The sequence below is a fragment of the Siphateles boraxobius genome, unplaced genomic scaffold (assembly GCF_051911475.1).
Source record: "Siphateles boraxobius isolate OS27281-9 unplaced genomic scaffold, OSU_SipBor_1 20, whole genome shotgun sequence".
Lineage (NCBI taxonomy): Eukaryota > Metazoa > Chordata > Actinopteri > Cypriniformes > Leuciscidae > Siphateles > Siphateles boraxobius.
Genome location: NW_027508811.1, coordinates 15875324 through 15899716, shown reverse-complemented (window position 1 = coordinate 15899716; position 24393 = coordinate 15875324). Strand labels below are relative to the sequence as shown.

The following is a 24393-nucleotide window of genomic DNA, read 5'->3' as shown; positions in this document are numbered from 1 at the left end:
AATCCTCCACAGAGAGGGGAGCCCGCCCAACCCGGATACACAGATCGTTTGTGGAGCGGTCAGTTGTGGGGTTCAGCTCGCATGTAAGGGGGTATTTCAGCACCACACAAGACGGACAGCTCCCGCGGCGGTCACCTTTATTTCCTCGCCGCTACTGAGACCTGCTGCACCCGCTGCTTCTCGCGCAGAGGACCGCGACACGCTCGCACGAACCAGAGGGGTTTGGTGCAACAGACTGTATGCCGGATTTGACGGTCATTTGCATGCCGAATCTCGCCGGGTGTAGCAGCTCTACGTCGGGACTGACACACGATGGCGGAGTGTGGAAGGAGGGGACTGTCGCTCCTTGAGGAAGCGCGTTCTCGCTACGAGAGCCTGCAGATTTCCGATGATGTATTTGGGGAGTCGGGAGACGACAGCAGCGAAAACCCCTTTTACAGTACAACGGGAGACTCCAATTCGGATAACTACACGGAGACGAATACGGTCGATGCCAGAGCCGGTGAAACTAGGAATCAGAGCTGCGGTCCTCCCGGGTCTGTTTCCAACGGCCAGGCGCAGGAGGAGGGATGGAGCGACACGCTACAGGACTTCAGCGTTCCCCACTATCAGGACACGCATGGTAAGTTCATCTAACGATGTGCGCTGATTAACTGGTCATGTTAATGCAATGCAGCTTTCTCATCCTTGAGAGGCCTGCATGCTCGACGAGTAATTAAGCTCACAGATGGGACTCTTTGATTACTACACTGGTTTACTTTGATCTCTCTCATCAGATGACTCCAACAGATGACACAATTCCTTCAAATGTGGATCATGGGTGATTATTAGCTGGCTCTTTGAAATCCTGCAGAGAAAATATAGAAACTGAGATTGCAGGCCAAATTTTGGGTTTTCAGACCATCTGAGCATGCTTCCAGTGTCTAATCACTGCCAGACTCCGAGCAGCTATGATTATGATTATGATTATGATTATGATTATGATTAGCTCTGTATCAGGGCATAAGGGTCATTTGCATGGGTGGATGAGAGGAGGCTCTTATTTCTGAGAAATGCACACTTTAAAATGGTTAGGTGGCTTTTAGAGAGTATTAACACCAAGTGTGAATGCTTTCCTATCAAGTGATGTATCCAACATGTGGCAATTACGACCGTAGAGGGAACAAATAAGGACTTGTGAAAATCAGGACAAAAAACAAAAGTAGTAAACTAAAAGCACACACACACACACACACACACACACACACACACACACACACACACACACACACACACACAAACACACACACACGTCTGGTTTACTATCTTTGTGGGGACTCTCCACAGACGTAATGGTTTTTATACTGAATAAACTTTATACTCTATCCCCTTATACTAAGCCTACACCTAAACCTACCTATCACAGAAAACTTCCTGCATTTTTACATTTTCCAAAAAAAAAACTCCTTCTGTATGATTTATAAGCTTGTCTCTTCATGGGGACCTCAATTTACAGTAGATCCCCACGGTGGCACAAGTCCCCATGAGTTGGTGTGCATTAAGGTTGAAGTCCCCACCAGGATGGAAACACACACACACACACACACATACACACACACACACACACACACGATTGCCAGTCAGAACCTATGTTTTATGTTCAAATCCTTAACATTCATGTCATTCAGTCAGCAGTTGTTTAAAATTCAATAGACTGTCATTTTAGGTGGATTAGTATCATTTTAAGAGATTTTATTAATGCCTGTCATTTAAAGTGTCACCACATTTTATAAAAGCTCACAACGGACTGACTGACTTTCTAGCTTTTTATGCCACACTGAATGCCTATAGAGAAAACATTGAGGACCAACTCTAATTTAGAAATAAAATATTAAGTTGATATTTCATGACATATCATAATCATATGATAACTGATTATAAACATACATTTCAACTTGATAATTTTAAATGTTCTTTGGAGAATATTTGTAATATTACGCACGTTTGAGGGTCTTATAGGTTTTCTGGTTGGTGTACACACTTTAAAAGGTCACTCGTTTAATCAATTGTGTTTTTGGGTTTATTTTAAAAAAAACATTCTACAGTATGTTTTGGTGGGGTGAAAAAACTACATTAAAGTTAGTCACATTTTTTTTTAAAAAGAGCATGCAGGATTTGTGAGGGTTAAAGGTTTAATAAGTCATGTTCATTATGTTAAGTCAAATCAACATATTAAAAGTGCCTGAAGATAATTTAGTTATGCTTTTATGAACTGAATTTACATGACAAATTTGCATGACTTATCAATATAAAGATGCTTGCCAGTAAAATGCTTTTTGGTTCCATTGCTGATCCAGAAATGCAAATCCTCATCTAAAGAGAGGGTATATATAACTTAATAGTTTATTCATTTATTTAACTGTTAATGATGTTGTGTATGCGCCAAATTACTATGTTAAAGTTATGAAACATGTGGTCAAACCTGCTAAATGTAAAATATATGTGATGCCAGTGATTAGTTCCAGTATTAAGAGAACAGATTTACTATTATCTAGGAAATAAAATAAAAATGAAATTACCCTCGACTGGAGCTTCTATGCTAATAGTCCAGTTAACACAATGTCAAGAAATACCTGTAATGAATGAAATGGAGAGAGAAAGAGAATGGCTCTATTTTTTTTCCAACCACATAATATTGAAGGTCTATATTTCTCCATGAATCATAGGCAGAGATAATCATGTGCTAATGCCAGACAGACTTTCAAATGCTGTGGTTTGCATAATGTGCAGGAAACATTCTTGCATCAATAACAAAACATTTTGTTTTTTTTCTAGCAAGGATAGTCAAGAGTTTTATCAGTTATTCTATAATATCTTCAGATCTCATTGATGATCCATTTAATGGCAGTCTAAAATTATTGTCATAAACAGGAGTGTAGAGGCTCGAGGGCATCGCTTACTGTACAAACTCTATCCGGTTGACATATGGAGCGATAGACTGATACTAATTTCATGCTTCAATTCACTCGAATCAAAGTGACCCAAGATCAATGTTTAAATGGTGTGTGTGTGTGTGTGTGTGTGTGTGTGTGTGTGTGTGTGTGTGTGTGTGTGTGTGTGTGTGTGTGTGTGTGTGTGTGTGTGTGTGTGTGTGTGTGTGTGTCATGTAAAGATCTTTCATTGACAAACACTGAAAATTGAAAGAATGAAGCAATCAGCAGATATTTATAACCAACATACACTGAGAAACACATATTACGATAATGTTTTAGTAGAAAGTATTATAATCCCTATGTAATATTTTCTTGTGTTGTTTTGGTTTGGGGATTTTCCAAATTGAGTAGATGCCGTGCTGCTGATATAAATGACAGCTATCCGTCGTGGTTGCTCAGAAAGTTCTGTCTGTCACCACAGGGGGAAAATGGCCATCTGGTGACTGCCTTTGCTTTGGCACACGCTGCAAAATCAGTCATGTAAGATAGTACACAAAGTCAGTGCACCGACATTTAGCATTTTATTTCATGGCTCATTTTAGAAGATGCAACACTTGTGGACACTGAAAATCATCGGAATGAGATGTTGGTGTTATTTGTAAAAGGTAATTGAATTGTCCTTGTCTGGCACAAGACTAGCCAAACTGTGAAACTTATATAAGGTCTATATTATTCAGGTCGGGGCAGATTTTGTGCTTCCGCTTGCATCCTTTGGACCTTGTGTTAAAGCATATCATCTAACATATCTCAACAAGTAATTTGAAAATGATTGAATTGTAATAAACCAAGGGACAGTAAAAGAGCTGTAAGCTGTAAACAGATCTTTGTCATCCCCAACAGTTTTTTGACCCATTTCTTTTTTTAATGAGACACTGCTTGGATGGCCATATGGTATGTATGTACGATCTAAAAAGATAAGATCGATTTATACTAGCTTGCTTATTTGTATAAAGTAGGGGAGAAAGTGCACAGGCTGCTGCTTCTTCATCTCAATAATTAATCTAGGAAACTATGTACTGTGCAGACCAGCAGCAGTTCTCCAGGAAGACTGAATGTAAAGACAGAGAAATAGATACATTTTGATATTATATGCGTAGACCTTCTGGGTGTGAACAGAAAAGCCATTGTACACAGCTATTAAAGGCAGCTTATATGAGATATCACTGCAGCACTTCAAGCATTAAGATTACAACTACTGGACAAGCACAATTTTCCCCCAGTTTTTCTGCTAATATAAAGTACTGCAGTATATGTATGTTCATGAATTTTAGAAGTGATATGGCCATTATCTGGTTAAGCATATTACATAACACTTTGATATAATACCATAACACAAATTAAGCTAGATAAAAACAAACCTAGAACTGATTTCTCTGTCGTTTCAATTTTTTATACTTGTTTATTAAAATTTAAATTCTGGCCAGCATAAAAATCTTAAATCTAAATATTTAGAAAAATATATGTTATTTTTTAATATTTTGTATAGACAGATTGGAATTAAATTCATGAAGTTCATGAACATTTTTTGTCAACTCCCTTTTTTGGCGTACTGGGTGAAGTATTTATGTAATCAGCATTTTTCCCGAGATGTTTTTCCCCTAAAAATATGTTTTATACCAAAAAAGCATAGATGAATGAACATAATAAACTGTGCTCTGGACTTTATCCTGCGGGATTGTTTGTGTTTGCTTTACAAGATTCTTCAGTGCCGTAATGGAAGATGAGCTACTGGTTGAATAGCAGCTGTTGTGGTTTGGTTAAGATGTGTGTCATACATGACTAAATGAGCACATGGGGCTTTGGAAAGCATGACTGAAACATTTGTTCAGTAAAAGAACACATTTAAAAAAAAAAAACTTTTTTGCTTACCAATGTTTATATAGTTTTATCAAGATTTTTATGTTTTACATTTTGTTATATATTTTTATGTTTACATTTTTTACATTTTATTAATTATTTTTCTTTTTATTTCTTCCTATTTGTACTTGATTTCCAGTGTAGATCAGAATCCTGGACAGTTGTTTACTCACAGCACTCAAATCAATTCTACACTTTCTTGCTTTGGGGTCATTAGGCCTCTGTGACTCTCAGTACTGTAAATGTGTGGCAAGTTGTAACTGCAGTTGCTGGCCAGTGCTGTGCTTTGGGGGTTCCATGACTACAATAATTACCACATAAGGGAAGGATCTTTTTTTTTGCCTGTTGTTTGTGCGTCTTCGCAACATGTCATATATCTCAACATAAAGTGCCGTATACGTTTAAATTATTTAGGTTGGATCAATACAAATCTTTCACTGACCAATATTCACACTAAGCAACACTGTAAATGGTACTTATTTCAACAGTATAAGTTAATGTACAATAACACATCTGCTATAAAGACACTTCTATTTTCCTCCTTAGTTGTTTCCTCCATTTCTGTGTGAGCTGCATGGTGCCTTTTAAGAGACAAAATGGACATTAGAGGAAGTGGAGTAAAAGATAACAACGAAACAAATTATGCTTTTTGTGAGCCGCTTTCTACAACATTTTATCATTAGCTGATAAGCTGTATTTCTCAATAGTTCACCATTAGATGGTGATGAGGGTCCTGATAAAAGTCATTAGAGGTTCAACTGCATCCAATGCCCAGTAAAAGGAACAGCTCACCTGAAAATAAACATTCTGTCATTATTTACTCACTTTTTCATGCTTCATGTTCCAAACCTGTATTTTTTTCTTTTAAACACAAAAGAAGATATTTTGGAAAAAGTAAGCTTTCATTGTATGGACAAAAAGTCGAAACATTCTTCAAAATTAAATAAATAAATAAATATTTGTGTGTGTTCCATGGAAGACAAAAATTAGAATATATTTTGGACGACTTGAGGGTGAGTGTTGACAGAAATCATGACGGAAATCATATCTAAATAGCTATCTAAATCTATTATCCTGCAGTCACCAAACAAATGTGCAGATTTAAAAAAAAAAATCACAAAAAAAAACAACACTTTTCTTGCAGCTTTTTTGTTTTGTTTTAGTTTAATATGAATATTGAAATGAAGGTACTATCATTATTTAAAAGAAACACGGAAAATTCATATAATGCTGTTTTTATTGAAAGATTCAGAGGTCTTATATAAATCAGCTGCTTAATGGTTTACTTAATTAAACTTGTATAATCAAAATCACATATTATAGATTTCCAGTGCTAAACAGTTATTTGGGAATTTTCAAACTTTTATTTAATTAAAAATAATTGGCTTTGTTTGTGAATTATAAAATGATAAAATAGATTTTGCATTATTCTCTGCGATCGTGTGCATACAGTAAAACCATCCCTGGCTTAAAAAAATGAAAGAATTAAAAATACATATCATTCTGTTAAAACCTAACTTTTATTTTGCAGGTCCGACACAGAAAATGCCAGCCAATGCCACGGCCATGGACTTCTTCCAGCTGTTTGTCCCTGACAACGTCATTCAGAACATGGTGACCCAGACCAACATGTATGCCAAAAAGTACCAGGAACGCTTTGGAAGTGATGAAGGATGGACCAATGTGACACTGGCCGAGATAAAGGCTTTTCTGGGTTATGTTACTTCTACTAGCGTGAACCGTTGTGAATCAGTGCTGAGCATCTGGAGCAGCGGATTCTTCAGTAACCGCAGCATCGCGCTCAAGATGAGCCAGGCGCGCTTCGAGAAGATCCTCAAGTACTTCCATGTCGTAGCCTTCCGCTCCAGCCACGGTGGCAGTCAGGGCCTCTATAAGATCCAACCCTTCCTGGACTCTCTTCAGCAGAGCTTCAGCTCTACCTTCAGGCCTTCACAGACACAGGTAATGAATACAAGCAATGAAATCATAGTTCAATTCAATGCACAAATCACTGTCAGTCAGCAAACATCAACATGTTGACAGTACAAAGAAAAACTGCGCGAAATAAATCTTCACAGTATTAACTTTTCGGAAACTAGGAATAGCAGACATATTCAATTTCTGTGCCAGTGGAAAGTGGGTTTGGGACTGAAATCAGAACACATTCTGCTGTAATTGGGATAGCCTGGAGTCCCGTCACATGTCCCAAGGCTGGGAGCTTTATGGTACCATTTTGAAAGGTCTGTCTTTTATATCTGCTGCTATGCTCAATGCAATACTCGAGGTCTGTCGTACTTTGTATCTTAATTTGTAGCATACATAGATTGAAAACAAACTATTTATCTTTTCTGAGAGATTACAGTTAAATGCATGAATGCCTTAGGCCCATCTTAAGTTATTAATAAGCTCAGGAGTCAACAGTTCAGACCTTCAATCTTTGTAATAATTTTTTTCTCTAAGTCCCTCAGGTTTCAGTTCTCAGTGTGCTTTCATTATAGCCTAGCAAGCCAGACCTATCAAGATGTTAGGTCTGGGAACTCACAATTGGCATACCTCAATCCGAGGGGCGGGATAAACAGTTGTCTTTCAAATTTCCTCTGCACGCAATAGGACAGCGCTACAACCAACCAGAGCAACGAACGGCTGTGGCTGAGTGAGTCCCATGCGTTTTCCCACCAGCGGAGCTAGTTGATAGGCCTATATTAAACTTTTGCCGTATCCGGTCGTCAAAACTCAGAACACATCTTCCTTTTTTTAAGAATGACTTAAGTGACATTCTCTTAACTCCAAGTCTTCCAGACTCGCGGCCAAAGCCAATTCGAAAGATCGCTGTTCGCCAGCAGTATCTTCTTTGTTTTCAAGTAGCAGGGAAATCACCTATGGAAATCACGTGGAACTGTCACAACGCTGCCTCATTATGTTAAGCCCGCCCACCAACTCTATACATGATTTGATTGGCCTGACCAGAGTTTGGTTTTTCCAGCTCGAATGCCAACGGAGAGTTGCTAGACTACATATTGCTGCAAAATATTTTTTGCTGCCGCTAGGGTGCGTCTAGATTTCTAGGCTACTTTCATTATGGATGTGGAAATAATCACTTTATAAAGTAAAATAAAATTAATTAAAATGTAATATTATTACATTTATATTTAAACGAGGGATGAGAATTAAATGAATTCCACTACCGTTCAAAAGTTTGGGTGAAGTACGGTAAAGACAGAAAATAAATTATTACTTTTATTCAGCAAGGATGCATTAAATTAATCAAAACTGACACTAAAACATTTAAAATATAACAAATGATTTCTATTATAACTAAATTATGTTCTTTTGAACTTCTACTCATCAAGGAGTCCTGATTTTCACTAGGATTCCACTAAAATCAGTAGCACAATGTTATGTTTTAACATTGATTAAAAGACACTGCTGAGGAATGGAGTAAAAATGTTGAAACTCAGATATCTTATTCAAAGTTCTATGAGATCATAGACTGTAATTGTCAATTCTGCTAATTTAATGTAACCAAATATCACTTTAAATGTAGTCCCATGTTAAATAAAATGACAGCACTTATGCACTCAATGTGCCAGACATTCAGATGTCAGGCTAACATCAGGGAGTTTACTGTTAAATGACAAGAAGAGCTGTGCCAAGTAAGACATTTCAACACCCTCCTACATTTGTTCTGGTTTTTCTCTCTTCGTTTAGAAAATGAGTTTTCCGCACATTGAATAATCTGGGCTTCTACTCTCAGATAGAGGACATAAAATTGGAACCGAGTTGTGAAAAGTAATCGTGGAATATGGGCTAGAATCTGAGCAGTCCATTATTCAGCAAAAGTGAACCACATTTATTATATTCCATCAAATTAAAAACAGCAAACATCAACATGTTGATGGTGCAAAGAAAAACTGCACCAAACAAATCTTCACAGTATTAAAGGATTAGTTCACTTTTAAAAAAAACTTTTGCTGATAATTTACTCACCCCCATGTCATCCAAGATGTCCATGTCTTTCTTTCTTCAGTCGAAAAGAAAGTAAGGTTTTTGATGAAAACATTGTAGGATTTTCTCCATATAATGGACTTCATTGTGTACCAAACGGTCCAAGGTCCAAATTACAGTTTCAGTGCAGCTTCAAATGGCTTTAAAAGACACCAGACGATGCATAAGGGTCTTATCTTTCGAAACGATCGGTCATTTAAAAAAAAATAAAAAATGCTCGCCTTGCTCTGTTCTGTGATGCACGTTCGTGACTCTCCTGTTCGAACTCGTTCATCAAAATGAAAAAAAAGACTCGTTCAAAATTAACAAATCTTTTTTCGAGTCATTTCGTTCGTTGAATGACAAGGCAAGGCGAGGATTTATGCTTATAAAACTTAAACCTTTTTATTTATTTTTGAAATGACCGATCGTTTCGCAAGATAAAACCCTTATGCATCGTCTGTTGTCGTTTAAAGCCATTTGAAGCTGCACTGAAACTGTAATTTGGACCTTGGACCGTTTGGTACCCAATGAAGTCCATTATATGGAGAAAGATCCTAGAATGTTTTCATCAAAAACCTTAATTTCTTTTCGACTGAAGAAAGAAAGACATGGACATCTTGGATGACATGGGGGTGAGTAAATTATCAGCAAAAGTTTTTTTTTTAAAGTGAACTAATCCTTTAACATTTTGGAAACTAGGACTAGCAGATAATCGATTTCTGTGCCAGTGGAAAGTGGGTTTGGGACTGAAATCAGAACACGTTCTGCTGTAATTGAGATAGCCTGGAGTCCTGTCACAACATGGCTAGTAGCTGTATGGTACCATTTTGAAAGGTCCGAGTGGTCTTTTATATCTGCTGCTATTCATTGTTACTCAATGCAATACTCAAGGTCTGTTGTACTTTGTATCTTAATTTGTAGCATACAATACATTGCTTGAAAAACGAACCATTTATCTTTTCTGAAAGATGTGCTTCAAGTTGACATTAAATTCAGATTGGCATCCCTCCATAGAGCAGAGAACTTGCGAAAACAAACAAACAAGAACTCAGTTCTTTAATGATCCCTTCAAATTTCTGACAAGTCTCTTCACAAGGAAGAAACGTGGAATTCTAAAGTAACAAAGAAAGATCTGGAGGATCATTCATAGACTAGTATACACTCTGACCCAAGATGGCACGAAAAAATGTCAGTTCCACCAGACATCCCACAAATCAATTCTCTAGAACATCAAACCCTCCAACTTGGAAAGAGGTGTAAAGATGTAGTCCATCACGCAAGATTGGCATCAGCTCCACGATCCCCATCAGTCCCATACAAGGTGTACAAGAATGCACCGGATGTCCTGAGATTTCTCTGGAGGCTCATGAGAATAGTGTGAAAGGAGAAGATTATACCCAAAGTGTGGCGTAGGACAGGAGGAGAAGGATCAAGACTTTTTCAAAATCATCGCCAGGTGATTGTCTAAATACCTACAAAAAATATATATATACACATTGATACAGCGGTGCAGAAGGTGGGGAAAATAGGACCTCCATGATGTTTTTTTGGATCTTGCTAATGCCTTTGATCAGTCCCCCATAATCTCCTGTGGGCTGCTTTCAACATCTTTTATATTATAGACACCATTACAACTTTGTTGAAATCATATTTCCAAGATCTGCAGTTTTGCTTTACTACCTCGGAGGTTACCACCTCGTGGCAAGCCTTGGAAATGGGCATTATGGCAGGACGCACTATCTCACCCTTGGCTTTTACGATGACATGGAGGTCATAATTTGAGCCTCAAGGTGGGTGGTGGGTGGACAATGGCTTAATTTGGACTTGCGCCTCCCTCCCCTCAGAACCTATATGTATGACATTACTACTCTGACTACTACAGTACCATGTACTAGAAGAATACTCAGAAAACTAGAAGAGAATATCAGCTGGCCCCGAATGAAGAGAAAACCTTCCAAATCACATAGCATCTCTATTGTCAAGGAAGTGCTTAGTGACATCAAGGTCTTCATCGGAAATAACCCTATCCCAACAGTATCTGAGCAGCCTGTGAAAAGCCTTTGTATTTGGTGTGATGCAAGCCTGAAAGACAAAGAACAGGTACAACAACTGCAGGAGATCAGTAGTGGACTACGGGCCATTTTTATCAACTCCAGCTCCACTAAGTTTTGGGGTTCCACAAGGGTTCATTCTTGCTACTATTTTGTTTTCATTATATATGCTTCCTTTGGGATCTATTTTTAAGAAGTATGGTGTTTCTTTCCATTGCTATGCTGACGATATGCAGATTTATCTGCCACTGCAACATAAAAACAAGAGTCCCCTAATTCCTCTTTTAGCTTGTCTAAATGACATAAAAAGCTGGATGTCCTAACAATTTTTAAAAGTTAATGACAATAAAACAGAGGTCATTATATTAGGGCCATTTGATAATGATGTGCCTCCTAATCTCAATTTTGGTCCATTGGCCCTGTATAATAAAGCGGTTGTGAGGTATCTGGGTGTTTTATTTGACAAACCTTTTATATTTGATAAGCAAATAAACGCTTTTGTCAAATCATGCTTTTTTAATCTGAGACTTCTGGCTCAAGTAAAGAGTTTTCTTTCCATTGATGATTTTGAGAAAGCCATCCATACCTTATTTTTTTCACGCCTTGACTATTGTAACTCTCTTTATATAGGAGTTAGCCAGACAGCACTACTGCGGTTGCAGGCAGTCCAGAATGCGGCCACTATACTGTTGACAAGTTTTCGCAAATATGAGCATATTACACCAATTCTATCTTCACTTAAGTGGTTGCCGGTGCGTTTCAGAATGGAATATAAACTTTAATTATTAGTTTTTAAATCATTAAATGGCTTGGTGCCACCATACCTTGCTGGCCTACTAAAATGACACTCATCTGCTAGATCTCTTAGGTCCTCTGATCAATTGCTCTTGACTTGACTATTCCCAGATCCAGACTGAAAGTTACGGTTTTTTTCTGGCTTTCTCTGTCGCTGTACCTAAACTGTGGAACATATTACCACTTAATATAAGAGTGGCTCCAACAATATCCATTTTTAAAATTGTTAAAATCTCATTTGCTATCCCGGGCTTTTAATCTCGATTAGGTGCGGAGGCATCTTTTACTTTAATTTGTGTCTATTTATTTGTATGTATGTTATTGTTTTACTATTTGTTCTTTGTATGATCAGTATTTTAAGCTCTTTGTACAGTACTTTGGGCAACTGTTGTTGTATTAAATTGTGCTTTATAAATAAATAAATAAAAGAAGAAGTAGAAGAAGACAACACTCAACTACCTGGAAGATTGAAGGCCTGGTGTTTGCAGTTTGGCCTCTTACCATGGGTGCTGTGCCCCCTTTCGATTTATGAAGTTCCAATCTCAACAGTGAAGGAAATGGAAAGAGGAATCACAGGTAACATCAAGAAATGGCTCGGAGTTCCATGGTGTCTTACAAACATAGGCCAGCCAGTGCAGTGAAGGAGGCGATTGCAGCAATCAAACATGCTGACATTGTGGGGCATGTTCAGCAAGGGAGAGGAGGCCTTGGATTAACAATGAGACATCCAGAGTGGATCAAAGCCATAGCACCAGAGGGGAGGAAGATGGTGTTAGAGGAAACACGTAGAAACAGTATGACTGATTCACAGAGTATAATGCATCTCGGCACATTCATCTTTTAAACGGACATCAGGGATTTCTTTTAGAAATTGGCCTTTTGTTTTTCCCCCTTTGATTAATAGTGGCCAGCTTGACTAGAGGCTAGATTGTGAGAATACATTGATAGATAAATTAAATAAAATCAATTTGAAATTTCCTCTGAGAAGCATTCTAATTCTCCATTTGTGCTGATGATTTGGTGCTAATTAAGGTCCTGTGAACTCCTGCCCTTTAAACTCCCATTAATTACTGTTCCTACTGAAGTGCACTTTTGAGACATTTTTAGGTTCTTTATGTAATCCAATTAAAATATCCACCATCCTGGAAATTGTAGGTTGCCAACTTCTACATTTAACGTATTCATATTAAAGGCATAGTTCACCCAAAAAATGACATTGACCCTCATGTCCTTCCAAACCTGTATGACCAGAGGTGGACAAAGTACTCAACTTCCTTACTTGAGTGAAAGTACAGATACTACTGGTCAAATGTTACTCTGTTACCAGTAAAAGTTGTAAGGAACGATTTATACTTAAGTAAAAGTACAGAAGTACTTGTTTTTAAAAGAACTTAAGTATCTAAAGTAAAAAGTAAATGTCAATGCATTGTTTTATTATTGTTGCATTGTTGTATGTAATACTTACAGTGCCTTATGCCTCTGAATCTATGCCTGCCTACCTACCCTCATATCAATATCAAATTTATTTCTAGAACACAGTTCCAGTAGTGAGATTGAATGTGAGATTGAATAAGTGCCCTCAATAACGTCCACAATGGTTTCTGACACCCAAATGGCTGTTCCCTTCCCTCAAATAGTCCCCTATTTAAAGTTTTTGGGCTTTTAGTATGAATATGTTAGCCTTACTGTTATCTATAAGCTAGTGTCCTCCAAAACAATGACAAATTTTGCATTTAGAAGACCAAACCCAATGTTGAAAATGATAATCAGGTTGGTGTCAGAATCCAACGTCAGATTGACGTCAACCCGACTTTCATTTCCAACCAAAATCCAATGTCCAACGTTGTTGATGTTGACGTCAATCCGAATTCGGGTTCTGATGTCAATACGACTTTCATTTCCAACCAGAATGGTGAGGATCCTCCCTCCCCTGCAACCAAAATCATCCCCTGACTGACGTTACTACTTTCTACTCAAGGACCTTGACAGAAATGTAGTGGAGTGAAAAGTACGATATTTGTCTTTCAAATGTAATGAAGTTAAAGTAAAAAGTATCCAGAAAAAATATTACTCAAGTAAAGTACAGATACTCGAAAAGTGTACTTATACAGTACTCAAGTAAATGTACTTTGTTACTGTCCACCTCTGTGTATGACTTACTACGTTTTTGTGTGTGTGTGTGTGTGTGTGTGTGTGTGTGTGTGTGTGTGTGTGTGTGTGTGTGTGTGTGTGTGTGTGTGTGTGTGTGTGTGTGTGTGTGTGTGTGTGTGTTTGTGTTTGTGTGTGTGAGGTAGATGTCAATATCAAGATATCTTGTGTTCTAGAGAAGGAAGTCATACAGATTTAAAACATCACGAAGGTTAGTAAAAGATGACAGAATAGTTATTTTGTGAACTATACATTTAAGGTTGTCATTAACCTCATTAACCTGCATTTTAGCTTGGTATTTCAAGTATGGATTTAAATGAATCAGCTTCAGCTCCTAAATCAGAGATTTGCATTTCATGAGGCGTTGTGTGACTCATCTACGAGACACCCCTCAATTACTCGCCTACCACGAGTAAACTAAACACCATCTGCGTCTCTCAGCTTTCTCAGTGCCATGGAGATATCACCTTGACAATGTGTACCAACCAGCCCACTTTGACTGCTACAGTGTGGGTTTGTTTCTTAGACCATACTGGCAAACAATCAGGCATTCAGTACAGACACTCAGAGCCACAAATGCCCTGTTTAACTGCTTCAGCTTGAAGAGAGGTTTTACTGAGTCAAAAAAAAAGAAAGATTATCTTAAGGGAACACTACTGGTTAGTTCTAACCAGAAAAGAGAACGATCATACCTGACATGACTTCTTTGGCATAGAAACGTTGCGTATAAGGCCTGCCCAATCGGCACAACAACGTTTTCCGATAATCGGGTGAAGGATTACTGCGCATTTGGTCTTTTCAGTGTGGCAAAGTAGTTTAATTACATTTTACATTAAGTAGTTTAAATACATGTTATCACAACCTCGAATTTAGGTTAGAATGCCAATAGATTATTGATCATTTGTTTAATAGTTTAGCTACGCATTTGATTATTCTATTTAACTCTTTATTGAAATTACACCCGTTCCGTACCCGTATTTCTATAACACTTTGAGTCTCGCAGCGGCCGGGTATATGATCCATTAATCACAAGCTAGTCAGTCTCGGTCATTAGAAAGAGGCGATCGACTAATATTCTAGACTGCTGTACTCTACTTGCTTATTCTAGAATATATTATTTAGTCCCCATAGATCTGAACCCACTTAATTAAGGTAAGACTAACCAGAGGTCATGACCTCTTAACTTCCAACTTAACTTCCTCTAATGTTAACTTTATATAATCATTCCATGGTTTCCCACGTACACTTAGAATAATATTACAATAATCAGAGGTTGAGGCTCACCCATTTTGGAGGACATATTGAGGACAGAAAGTCATTAGGATGAAAGACCTTGGCAGAGGATCCACCCTCCTCTGTAAGCAAGATATCTCTAAACTCTTAAAAACTTTATTACCTTTTGATTTACTTCTGTGGGAATGAGACCTTTGTACCAGTGGCACTGAGACATTTCAAATTATAACAAACATGCATAGTGTTGTATGCTTATTGTTCACATTTAACCATCTAGATTTTTGGGTGAATTTCAGATGGTTTCAGCATGTGGAAAGAAGAGATGGGGGAAAAAAGGGGGCGAAGGGATAGAAATGTAAATTAAGACAATATTGATGTGATTGACTCAGTGTGATTGCATCTCGGTAGGAGATGCTAATTTTGCAAGAGAGTTCAAATGTTAATTTCCTTTGTTTTCTCATAGAGTAGTCCTCTCTTGGTCCAGACAGTCTGCCATCATTTTTACACGTACATTTGATATTATGATACTTTGCCAGAAAACCGCTCTCTTCCAGATGTGAAATTTATAAATCTCAAATGACCTAGAAATTGTGCGCAGCTGAATGGTTTCAGATCTCCGCCTTGTAAACTCCCTCTAATTAATGTTATTTACATTTAAAAGAGCACCAGTCAATGTCCAAATCCTTTACTTGAGAATGGCGAGTGGCAAGAATTCGATTTCCGAATACCTTCAAATGACTCTCTGCCCCACGGACCGTTTTTATAAATTTGAATGTTAGCATGGATTTTAGTGTACTCCGATTTGAACTTAAAGTGTGCATACGCCAAAATCCACGCCAACAGTCATATTTATAAAAACTGTCCTTCAGAGTTCAAATCTGTGCGTGCCCACAATTTATAAATGAGGCACCTTTTCTCAGGATTCCAGCATACATCTTCTGTGGGAACCATAAAAAGTTTGAAAAGCAACTTTGCGTGTAGTAACATGGTGGATTTTTCAATTCAGACATGTTGCTTTTCCCCAGGTCCTCCATGAGCCCTTGATTGATGAGGATCCTGTGTTCATTACTACATGTACAGAGAGAGAGCTGCGCAAGAGGAAGAAGAGGAAGTTCAGCCTGTGGGTGCGACAGTGCAGCGCCACCGGTTTCATCGGCCAGGTGAATAAACCCACACACACGCTCCTGGAGGGCAAGGATATACCACAAAGAAATTCATCAACTGCTCCAAGTTATGTCACATTGTTTCTAATGAGAAAGAGAATTCTTTTTCCCACTTATTTAAAATATTTTGCTTCTTGGTTGACACAAACAAGTATCACTGAATGGTGGAAAATTGCTTGAAGTAAATCAATCTATAAAGGAGTACAGAGAGGCACATTACTTGATGGAATCAATAAAATATCATTTATAGAGTCAACAAAGAAAAAGAGAGCCCAGACCACTTAACATAATTGCACTCTTCTCTTGGTTAGTGCCTATTATAGAAAATAACTGCTGTGCCTGGGGATTGAGAAAAAATATATTGTCCTTACTTTAATATTTTTGATGTACATTATCGTTCTAAAGTTTGGTGTCAAAAGTTAAGTCTTTTATACTCACCAAGGCTGAATTTATTTTATCAGAAATACAGTAAAACAGTCATATTGTGAAATATTAACTTTATTCCTGTTATTGCAATAATTTTCAAAGACATTACCCCAGTGTCAGTATCACATGATCCTTTCCGAAATCATGGTAAAATGCTGATTTGGTGCTCAAGAAACATTTCTTATTATTAACAATGTTGAAAACCTAATATTGCTGCTTAATATTTTTGTGAATCCTTCGATTCTTCAATTTAATGTGTCCTTGCAGAATACAAGTATTAATTTATTTGAAAAAAAAAAAACTTACTGACCACAGACTTTTGAACAGTAGGGTATTTCGTAGTAAAACAGGATATTTAATAATAAAAACAAATATATATAAATGTATTAGATTGACAAATGATTCACAATAATATCCAGAATGTGCATTTATAAAGTACATAGTGTCAATTTTCATGCTTCCCCCTCAGATCTATGTCCATCTGAAGGAGGGTCCAGGTCCAGATGGTCTGGACACACTGAAGAATAAACCACAGCTTCACAGTCTGGTGGCAAAGCAGCTCTGTCAGAATCTGGCTGGCCGTAATGCTATCATCTTCACTGGACCAAGCATCACAAGTCTAAACTTGTTTCAAGAATTTGAGAAACAGGGTAGGTGCTGTAATGTGTGTGCAAAAGTAGTGCTGCATCTGTCTATTTCTTGCATCTTTATCTGCTCTACTTCTCTCAGTGAATTCTGCCTTGGCTCTGCTTCTTCATTTTTTCATCTCTGTAATCTTCTCTCCATCTGATGTTCCTCATCCCCTGCAGTTTTTAATTACACGGCGACAGCATCCTAGGCAAGGAATAAATGGAGAGAGTGAGAGGAAGTTGACCTTGAGTTCTCACAGCAAACATGTTTCATACTCAAAGATTATTTGAATGCCTCCAGCTGGGAGTAAATGTTAACACAGCTAGAGTGGATTAGGCTAGTGGCCAGCTTCTCTCTTTCTACATTATTTTTTTTTTTACTACATTATTTGAGATCTAGGTCATAATTGAATGATGGTATTTATACAGCCCTGTAATAAACTAAAAATAGTGACTTCTGTGACCGCTTTTAAAAAAAAAAGCAGTGTAGGCTTTTCCACACGTTTAAGGTTGTAAAACGCATCATCATGGTTGTTGTTTTTAAATATCACGATTACAAAGGATTTTTATTTATCTTTAGTGCCACAGCAAAATAAACCTTATTTACCGGTGTTTGCAGTCTGATGTAAATGGCAAGAAATGTCTTTCTATCGAATTGCTCTTATGTGCTGCAAGCAAAACATCATACAAAGCGTCCGATTTATGAACAAATTACTATTATGAGTCGGTTCTTTTTTAGTAAATAAACAGCATACGCGTCCGATTTATGAACAACTCAAAAAGTCATTATGAGTCGGTGATGTCATGCTATTTCATACACGCATGCTGAAAATCACACGCTCTTAATTTTAAATGCAAAAAAGCATGATGAATCGCTGACAAAATGGTCTATTTATATTAAGAGCGAACAGGATATCAGTTGGATAAACAATATTGTACAGCTCATTGAATCGGTACTTTCATAGAGTTTATGTAAATCAATGACAGTTGATGGACGATAAACCAATTAACTAAAGCGATTCACTGATTAATTTGAGCTCCTTTACAAGGAGGCTACATTTTGGCACTCAAACCCTCGCTGTTTTTGACTTGAGTAAGTTTTCAAATTTTTAACGTAGCTTAAACATATCTTAATTAAGATCCCCATTCATTTTGTGCCAAATTATTACTTTGGTACAAATAATCATAAAATATTGGCCTCTTAAATAGTGTCTATGTTACTAGCTTGTAGTGAAGAAAACTAATTTTAATAGATGTCTTGACTGTAATTTAACTACTTTCAATTATTAGAATCTTATAGCATGCCGGCTTCAGAGTAGTTTGAGTAGGTGAGCTCCAAAGATTTGCAAGATGTGATATTTTGAAGTATCCAAAGTTTCCGTTCAGAGGAGCGATGAAACATCTTAGCAATAAATGTCAAAGTAGTCCAAATTTTCCTGAGTGAATCCTCCTAGACATTTTATTTCATAAACTGGAGATGAATATGAGAATGGAAATCTTCACGAAAAGATTAGTCACGCAGTTGTCCCCTTTCCCTTGCAGGGAGGATGAATATGAGTAATCATCATATTTCAATCTGACTAGGCCGCATTCAGATAGGCTGCAGCATCTGGCAGTGCTGAGGAGAAGACATCTGCTCACAGCTTCATAGATCGCACATGCAGGGAGAGATTCATGTGACCTCTATTCATCCAATCAGCTTTCAGATGTCACTTTGAATGCTCATTGCTCAGGCTGAATATTCATTCTCAGCCTTCTCCAGAGATGGATTATTTACTCTTTTCTGTTCTACATTCTATCTCCTGCAGGCATCTATGGCTGTGGGTTGCTGAGCACCAGGAAGAGTGATTGTACAGGTCTTCCTCAGTCTATGCTGATCAATACTGAGGCTCCACAGCAACGTGGCCAGTCTCACATTATGATGAGAGGCAATACATCCATAATCAACTGGTACAACAAAGGCAACTTTAGGTTCCTCACTAACGCCTACTCTCCCACTAAAGAAGGTAAGAAAAACACACAGGACGGGCATATAGTATGTTTCTTCTTGTTTAAATGATGCAGTTTCATCAGTTAATAATGAAAAGAAACATGCAAACTACAAATGACACTCACAAGCTACAGCAAGTATAGTGTTTTCACTATAGTAGTGTGAGCTTAGACTGCTTTTACGCTGATGTACATGGATTAAGTGGATATCGTGCATATCATAGGATTATAAAAGCCAAAGCTTCATCGTATTGTGCTGGTTTTCACTTTTCTTTGATAAGCCTTGATCTGCTCTGACAGCAGCTTAACATGAGAAATGTCAGAGTTAGGCATGGTGTTGTAAAAACTGTGTGTGTGTGTACGTGCGTGCGTGCGTGCGTGCGTGCGTGCGTGCGTCTAGGTCAGGGAAAAAGGGAGATTAAATTACGACTTATATTTCATTCTCTGAATCTCAAATAATCTGTTTATATATAAAAAGCTTTTTCTGCATGCACTGTTTCCTCTTTGAGAGCAGGTGATTAATGGGGCTATATAATTTCAATGAAAACTCAGTGCTAAAACTCTGCCAAATCTTTTATACATAACCTGAACTATAAATATTATCCCGCCGGTATTCAGCCGCAACTTTTAGACACTTTGTGAATTCAGTCTATAAATAATTGCAGTGCTTTTCCTCATTGTCTTCAGGAATCAAAATAACTAAAAATAATATTTTAACATTTAATAAATTTTCTTTTCTGGACCAGGGTGGAAGAAAAAATTCCCCAGAATGCATTACCTGTGTTGATTTTCAACTCCCTGTGGTTTGTGGCCAATTATATTTAGAGATTGAAATCAAGTGGAAATACAACAAATTGGATTTCTTAAAGCAGAACTGATGCTTTTACGTTGTCTGGTGGTATTTGTGTCTAGATTGTATTGCTTTAAAACTACATTTATGTTTGTGATTAGTAAAGGCACAATCTATGTTACCAAGATCTGTATTTTTTCCATCTTTTCGGTGCTAAAATACCTACTTCAGTGAACCTACAGCAGATAACTGAACAGTCTTTCCTTATGAACATTTGATGTTACATCCTATTGTACAGTATGGGGACTGTGATTGACATTTCTGCCCTGGACTGTCCTAGGGGTGATCATTAAGAGGAAGAGCGGAGAAATCCCATGTCCCCTTGCCGTGGAGGCCTTTGCTGCTCACCTGAGTTACATCTGCAAATATGATGACAAGTACAGCAAGTGAGTTTGACTAATTAAAGGGTTAGTTCACCTGAAAATCAAAATTCTGTCATCAGTTTCTCACCCTCATGTCGTTCCAAACCCTTAAGACTTTCGTTCATCAAGATCTTTTGAATGAAATCTGAGAGCTTTCTGTCCCTCCATTGACAGCCTACGCAACTACCACTTTTTTGTGACTCCAGTAGTTCAACCTAAATTTTATGAGGTGATGCGAGTGCTTTGTTTGTGCAAAAAACACAATTTACTACTTTATTTACGAAATATTAATCCCTAACGCGCGTTCAGCAACACTCATCTGTCGTTGTCTCGTGAACATTTATTGGAGATTAATATATTGTTAATAAAGTGGTAAATTATGTTTTTTTGCGCAAACAAAGCAGTTGTATTGCTTCATAAAATTGAGGTTAAACCACTGGAGTCACATGAATTACTTTAATGTTGTCTTTAATAACTATCTGGGGCTTGAAAGTGGTAGTTGCGTTGGCTGTCAATGGAGGGACCGAAAGATTTTCATTTGAGTTCCGTAGATGAATGAAAGTCTTACGGGTTTGGAACGACATGAGGGTGAGTAATTAATGACAGAAGTTTTACAATGATAGTTAACAATTTGATAGTTCACTAAACTCATGATTTCCAACTAGGTATTTCATTTTCCACAAGCCCAATAAGACCTGGCAGCAGGTGTTTTGGCTGACCATCAGCATTGCCATCAACAACGCCTATATTCTTTACAAGATGTCAGATGCCTACCAGGTGAAACGCTACAGCCGGGCACAGTTCGGCGAGAGGTTGGTCAAGGAGCTTCTGGATATGGACGACTGCTCACCCACTCAGTGAAAGGATTCACGTGCGGTCTCAAACCCACCCGCGACAATGCATTCACACTAACATGCTCAAATACAATTGCATTCTGCACTTCAGGGTCAGTTCGAATGAACAAACCCTATACATAAAGCAAAATGTGCCAAGTCTGGTTGAAAAAGGGATGTTTCCCATCTAAACTCACATTTGTAACCCCATCTGGCCATTTGACAAGTCTGTTTGGATACTACAGGACTATTGTACATATGTCACAGTAATACTTGCTGCATGAGAAACACAATAACGTGCCCTTTGTAGATGTTCATTGATTTTTATCAATAGAGTTCCAGTAATAGTGATAATGTAGTTTTGAACCCTGAGGTACAATGTTTTGTGAATTCTCTCTGTTTGTGAGTAGCATATCCAACATTCAGCACTGATAAATATACTGTATATACTTGGTGATTAAGGTGTTTTATCAGCAAAAAGAGAATGTAATGCAATTCACGTTAGATCACAGAACATAGTAGATGTTCTCCCAAATATCTGGGCTTTTTTCTATTTTATATCACTTAATATTTATGATCTTTATCTTTATAAAACTTTTTTTTAAAAGGCAACAACATTAGCGATGTATAATGCCACACAGATAACCATAAACGTGGCACTACTACGCTTTCCCAGTCTTTTTTGCACTTGGAAGTAGCCGTCACGATTCGCAAAAGTCTCTTGAATTTCAGTAATATTGATCCCAAACTCCCATCAAATCTGATTTCAACATAACATATACAATATTTTGTCTGCCTTTCATTAATATACAAATAATTTTATTATAAATCTAGTAAAAGGGCCCAATATACAGTAACAGTAGTATTACCAAAAATAATGTAAATATGATTTCTATTAATTCATTGATATATTTTTATTGTCTTATTTTAATTGATTATCTATGGGCATTGATCCGACTGAATAAAAGGAAAATGAATGGAATTATAAAAGACTTTAATAACTAGAATGTTTCTCTACCTGTAACTCGGTGGATTTATGTGGTGTTGTCCCAGATCTATAATAAGATCAATTCTCCATGCCGCTATATTGTAACGGTATTAATGACAGATACATTTGCAGCGCATGGCGTAATTTGTCCCTTCAAATACTGAAGCAGATTCATTTTAGAAGATTTCCCTCAGGTAATATATTTAGTCATACATCTCCCACTGTATCACTGTGTTATATTTGTACTGGATAATGACCACTGTAAGTGACAGATCTATTGAGCGAATTTGTGTTTTAAACATCCTAGACATACTTATTATTTCCTTGGCTTTTCTTTTATTTACAGTTAACTGAGCCATCACCCTGCAGTTTTCCTTTGTACCGAGTGAAACGCTGCAGACTAACGAACCAATTTGGATGTACTGAATGTCACTTAAAAATATTCTTTTGAAGCTTTGGTTTTTTCAGTCAATACAAATCTGTACAAAACGTCTACTTTGTAATGTCAGCTGCAGTAATTTTATCATAAAGATAGGTACGCCATATTTTATACTTGCATCTTTTATTTTAAATTGAGACAAAAGCAATGTTGTGTCACTTATACTGTAGGTGTGCTCATAGTCTTTTGTTTTGTCATGAATGTTGCAAAATTTTATTTTGCTTTATTGTAATGTTTTTCTACTAATCTAATCTACAAATACATAATCAATATACTAACAAATTCAATCCAGGCGCTGACTGCCATCTGTGCTTATCTAATATAAAATGCAACTGCAAATGATTTTGAGATTGCATATGCTTGTTTTTCAGAGCATCTTTTGGGTGTTTGTACCGCAGTGGGAATTATTTTAATCAGGCAGACAGAGAACCGTAATGGCGTGAGAGAGATGTTTGACCTTATCTTGGGTGACCTCAGGGTTTTGTAACTATAACATCTACTGTAGAATATAGTAGGAGATTGGTTCGGGTGCTATGGACATCTCTGCCAAGAACATACTCTGTAAGCCAGAAAATATGAAAGCTCTTGCTGGTGCAGTTCATTAGGGGGGGGAAAAACCGTTCCAATTAGCAAAATTCCTGCTTTTACACTGGCCTGCTAACATTGTACGATATACCTTAGGGCCAGCTTCATGTGCATGATAGCAGGTAAAAATAAAAATCAGTTTAATAACAGAACAGCTATGTCAACTATATAGTCTGTGAATACTTATTTACTGGACCAAATTCCTCAATATCTGATCAGTTTAACAAGAACCCAGTGTTGGACCTGTATCTATTTTCATGTATGAATGTTGTGAATGTGCCGTGTCTTGCTGTTAAATGCTTGGTGTAACTTCACTTGTCTTCTCACTGTGAATGTTGAAATGATTAAGCTGTATGTGAGAGTATCTGTGTTATCTGTAATGTTCACCCTCACTCTGTGCTTCACCTCCCTGCCTCTTATGTGATTTACACCAATTTGCACACTAATAAATGTTGTTTATACATTCCCCCCCTCCCCTAGAGTCTTAGTTGCAACATTCAGTGCACTAATAATAGAAGCATGTTAAAGGGTTATTAATTCACCCAAAAATGAAATTTGTCATCCCTTGTTCACCCTCAAGTTGTTCCAAACCTGTACTAGTTTCTCTCTTTGAAGATGATGGTAATCAGTTGACGGTAGTAATTGGCTTTCATAGTAGGAAAAAAAATTACTATGGAAGTCAATGGCTACTGTCAACTGTCTGGTTACCAACATTGTTTTAAATAAATTTTTTTTTTTGTTCAGCAAAAAAAGAAACTCATACAGGTTTGAGGGTAAGTGATGGAAACATTTTAATTTTGGGGTGAACTATCCCTTTAATTTCAAATGTGTCCAGGTCACATTTCACACCAAAATAATTAAATAAATTAAAGAAAATAAAGTATATCGATGGAACCAATTTTTTTTTGCATTGTTACATTATCTTCAGGGCAATTAAGCGCATTCCCCCCATTTGTTATAATAACGCATCTAGTACAGACTCGTTTTTAATGAGAAGTTTTTATGCTTTTATTTATTTATTTTTCAAAACCTTTAAGTTTATATTTGTGCAATAGTTTTTTTATATTAAACGTTTAAAATTAAAAG

The 24393-nt window shown here is 37.2% G+C and overlaps 1 protein-coding gene across 1 annotated transcript; it reads left to right on the top strand.

The window, feature by feature from the left end:
• Positions 1–10: 10 nt before the first annotated feature.
• Positions 11–23773, top strand: pgbd5 (piggyBac transposable element derived 5). The gene is made up of 7 exons (XM_077237110.1): positions 11–622; positions 6361–6791; positions 16069–16203; positions 17102–17282; positions 19070–19267; positions 20381–20486; positions 21128–23773. Exons 1-7 carry the CDS (start codon positions 313–315, stop codon positions 21321–21323), a joined length of 1557 nt encoding a protein of 518 aa, XP_077093225.1. The 5' UTR covers positions 11–312; the 3' UTR covers positions 21324–23773.
• Positions 23774–24393: the final 620 nt, after the last annotated feature.

What these genes read in the sequence shown, in the direction of transcription:
- pgbd5 (XM_077237110.1), top strand. Translation starts at nt 313, where the DNA reads ATGGCGGAGTGTGGAAGGAGGGGACTGTCGCTCCTTGAGGAAGCGCGT. An exon ending in TCAGGCCTTCACAGACACAG is followed by an intron (nt 6,792 to 16,068) that starts GTAATGAATACA and finishes GCTTTTCCCCAG; the next exon opens with GTCCTCCATGAGCCCTTGAT. An exon ending in TCAAGAATTTGAGAAACAGG is followed by an intron (nt 17,283 to 19,069) that starts GTAGGTGCTGTA and finishes TATCTCCTGCAG; the next exon opens with GCATCTATGGCTGTGGGTTG.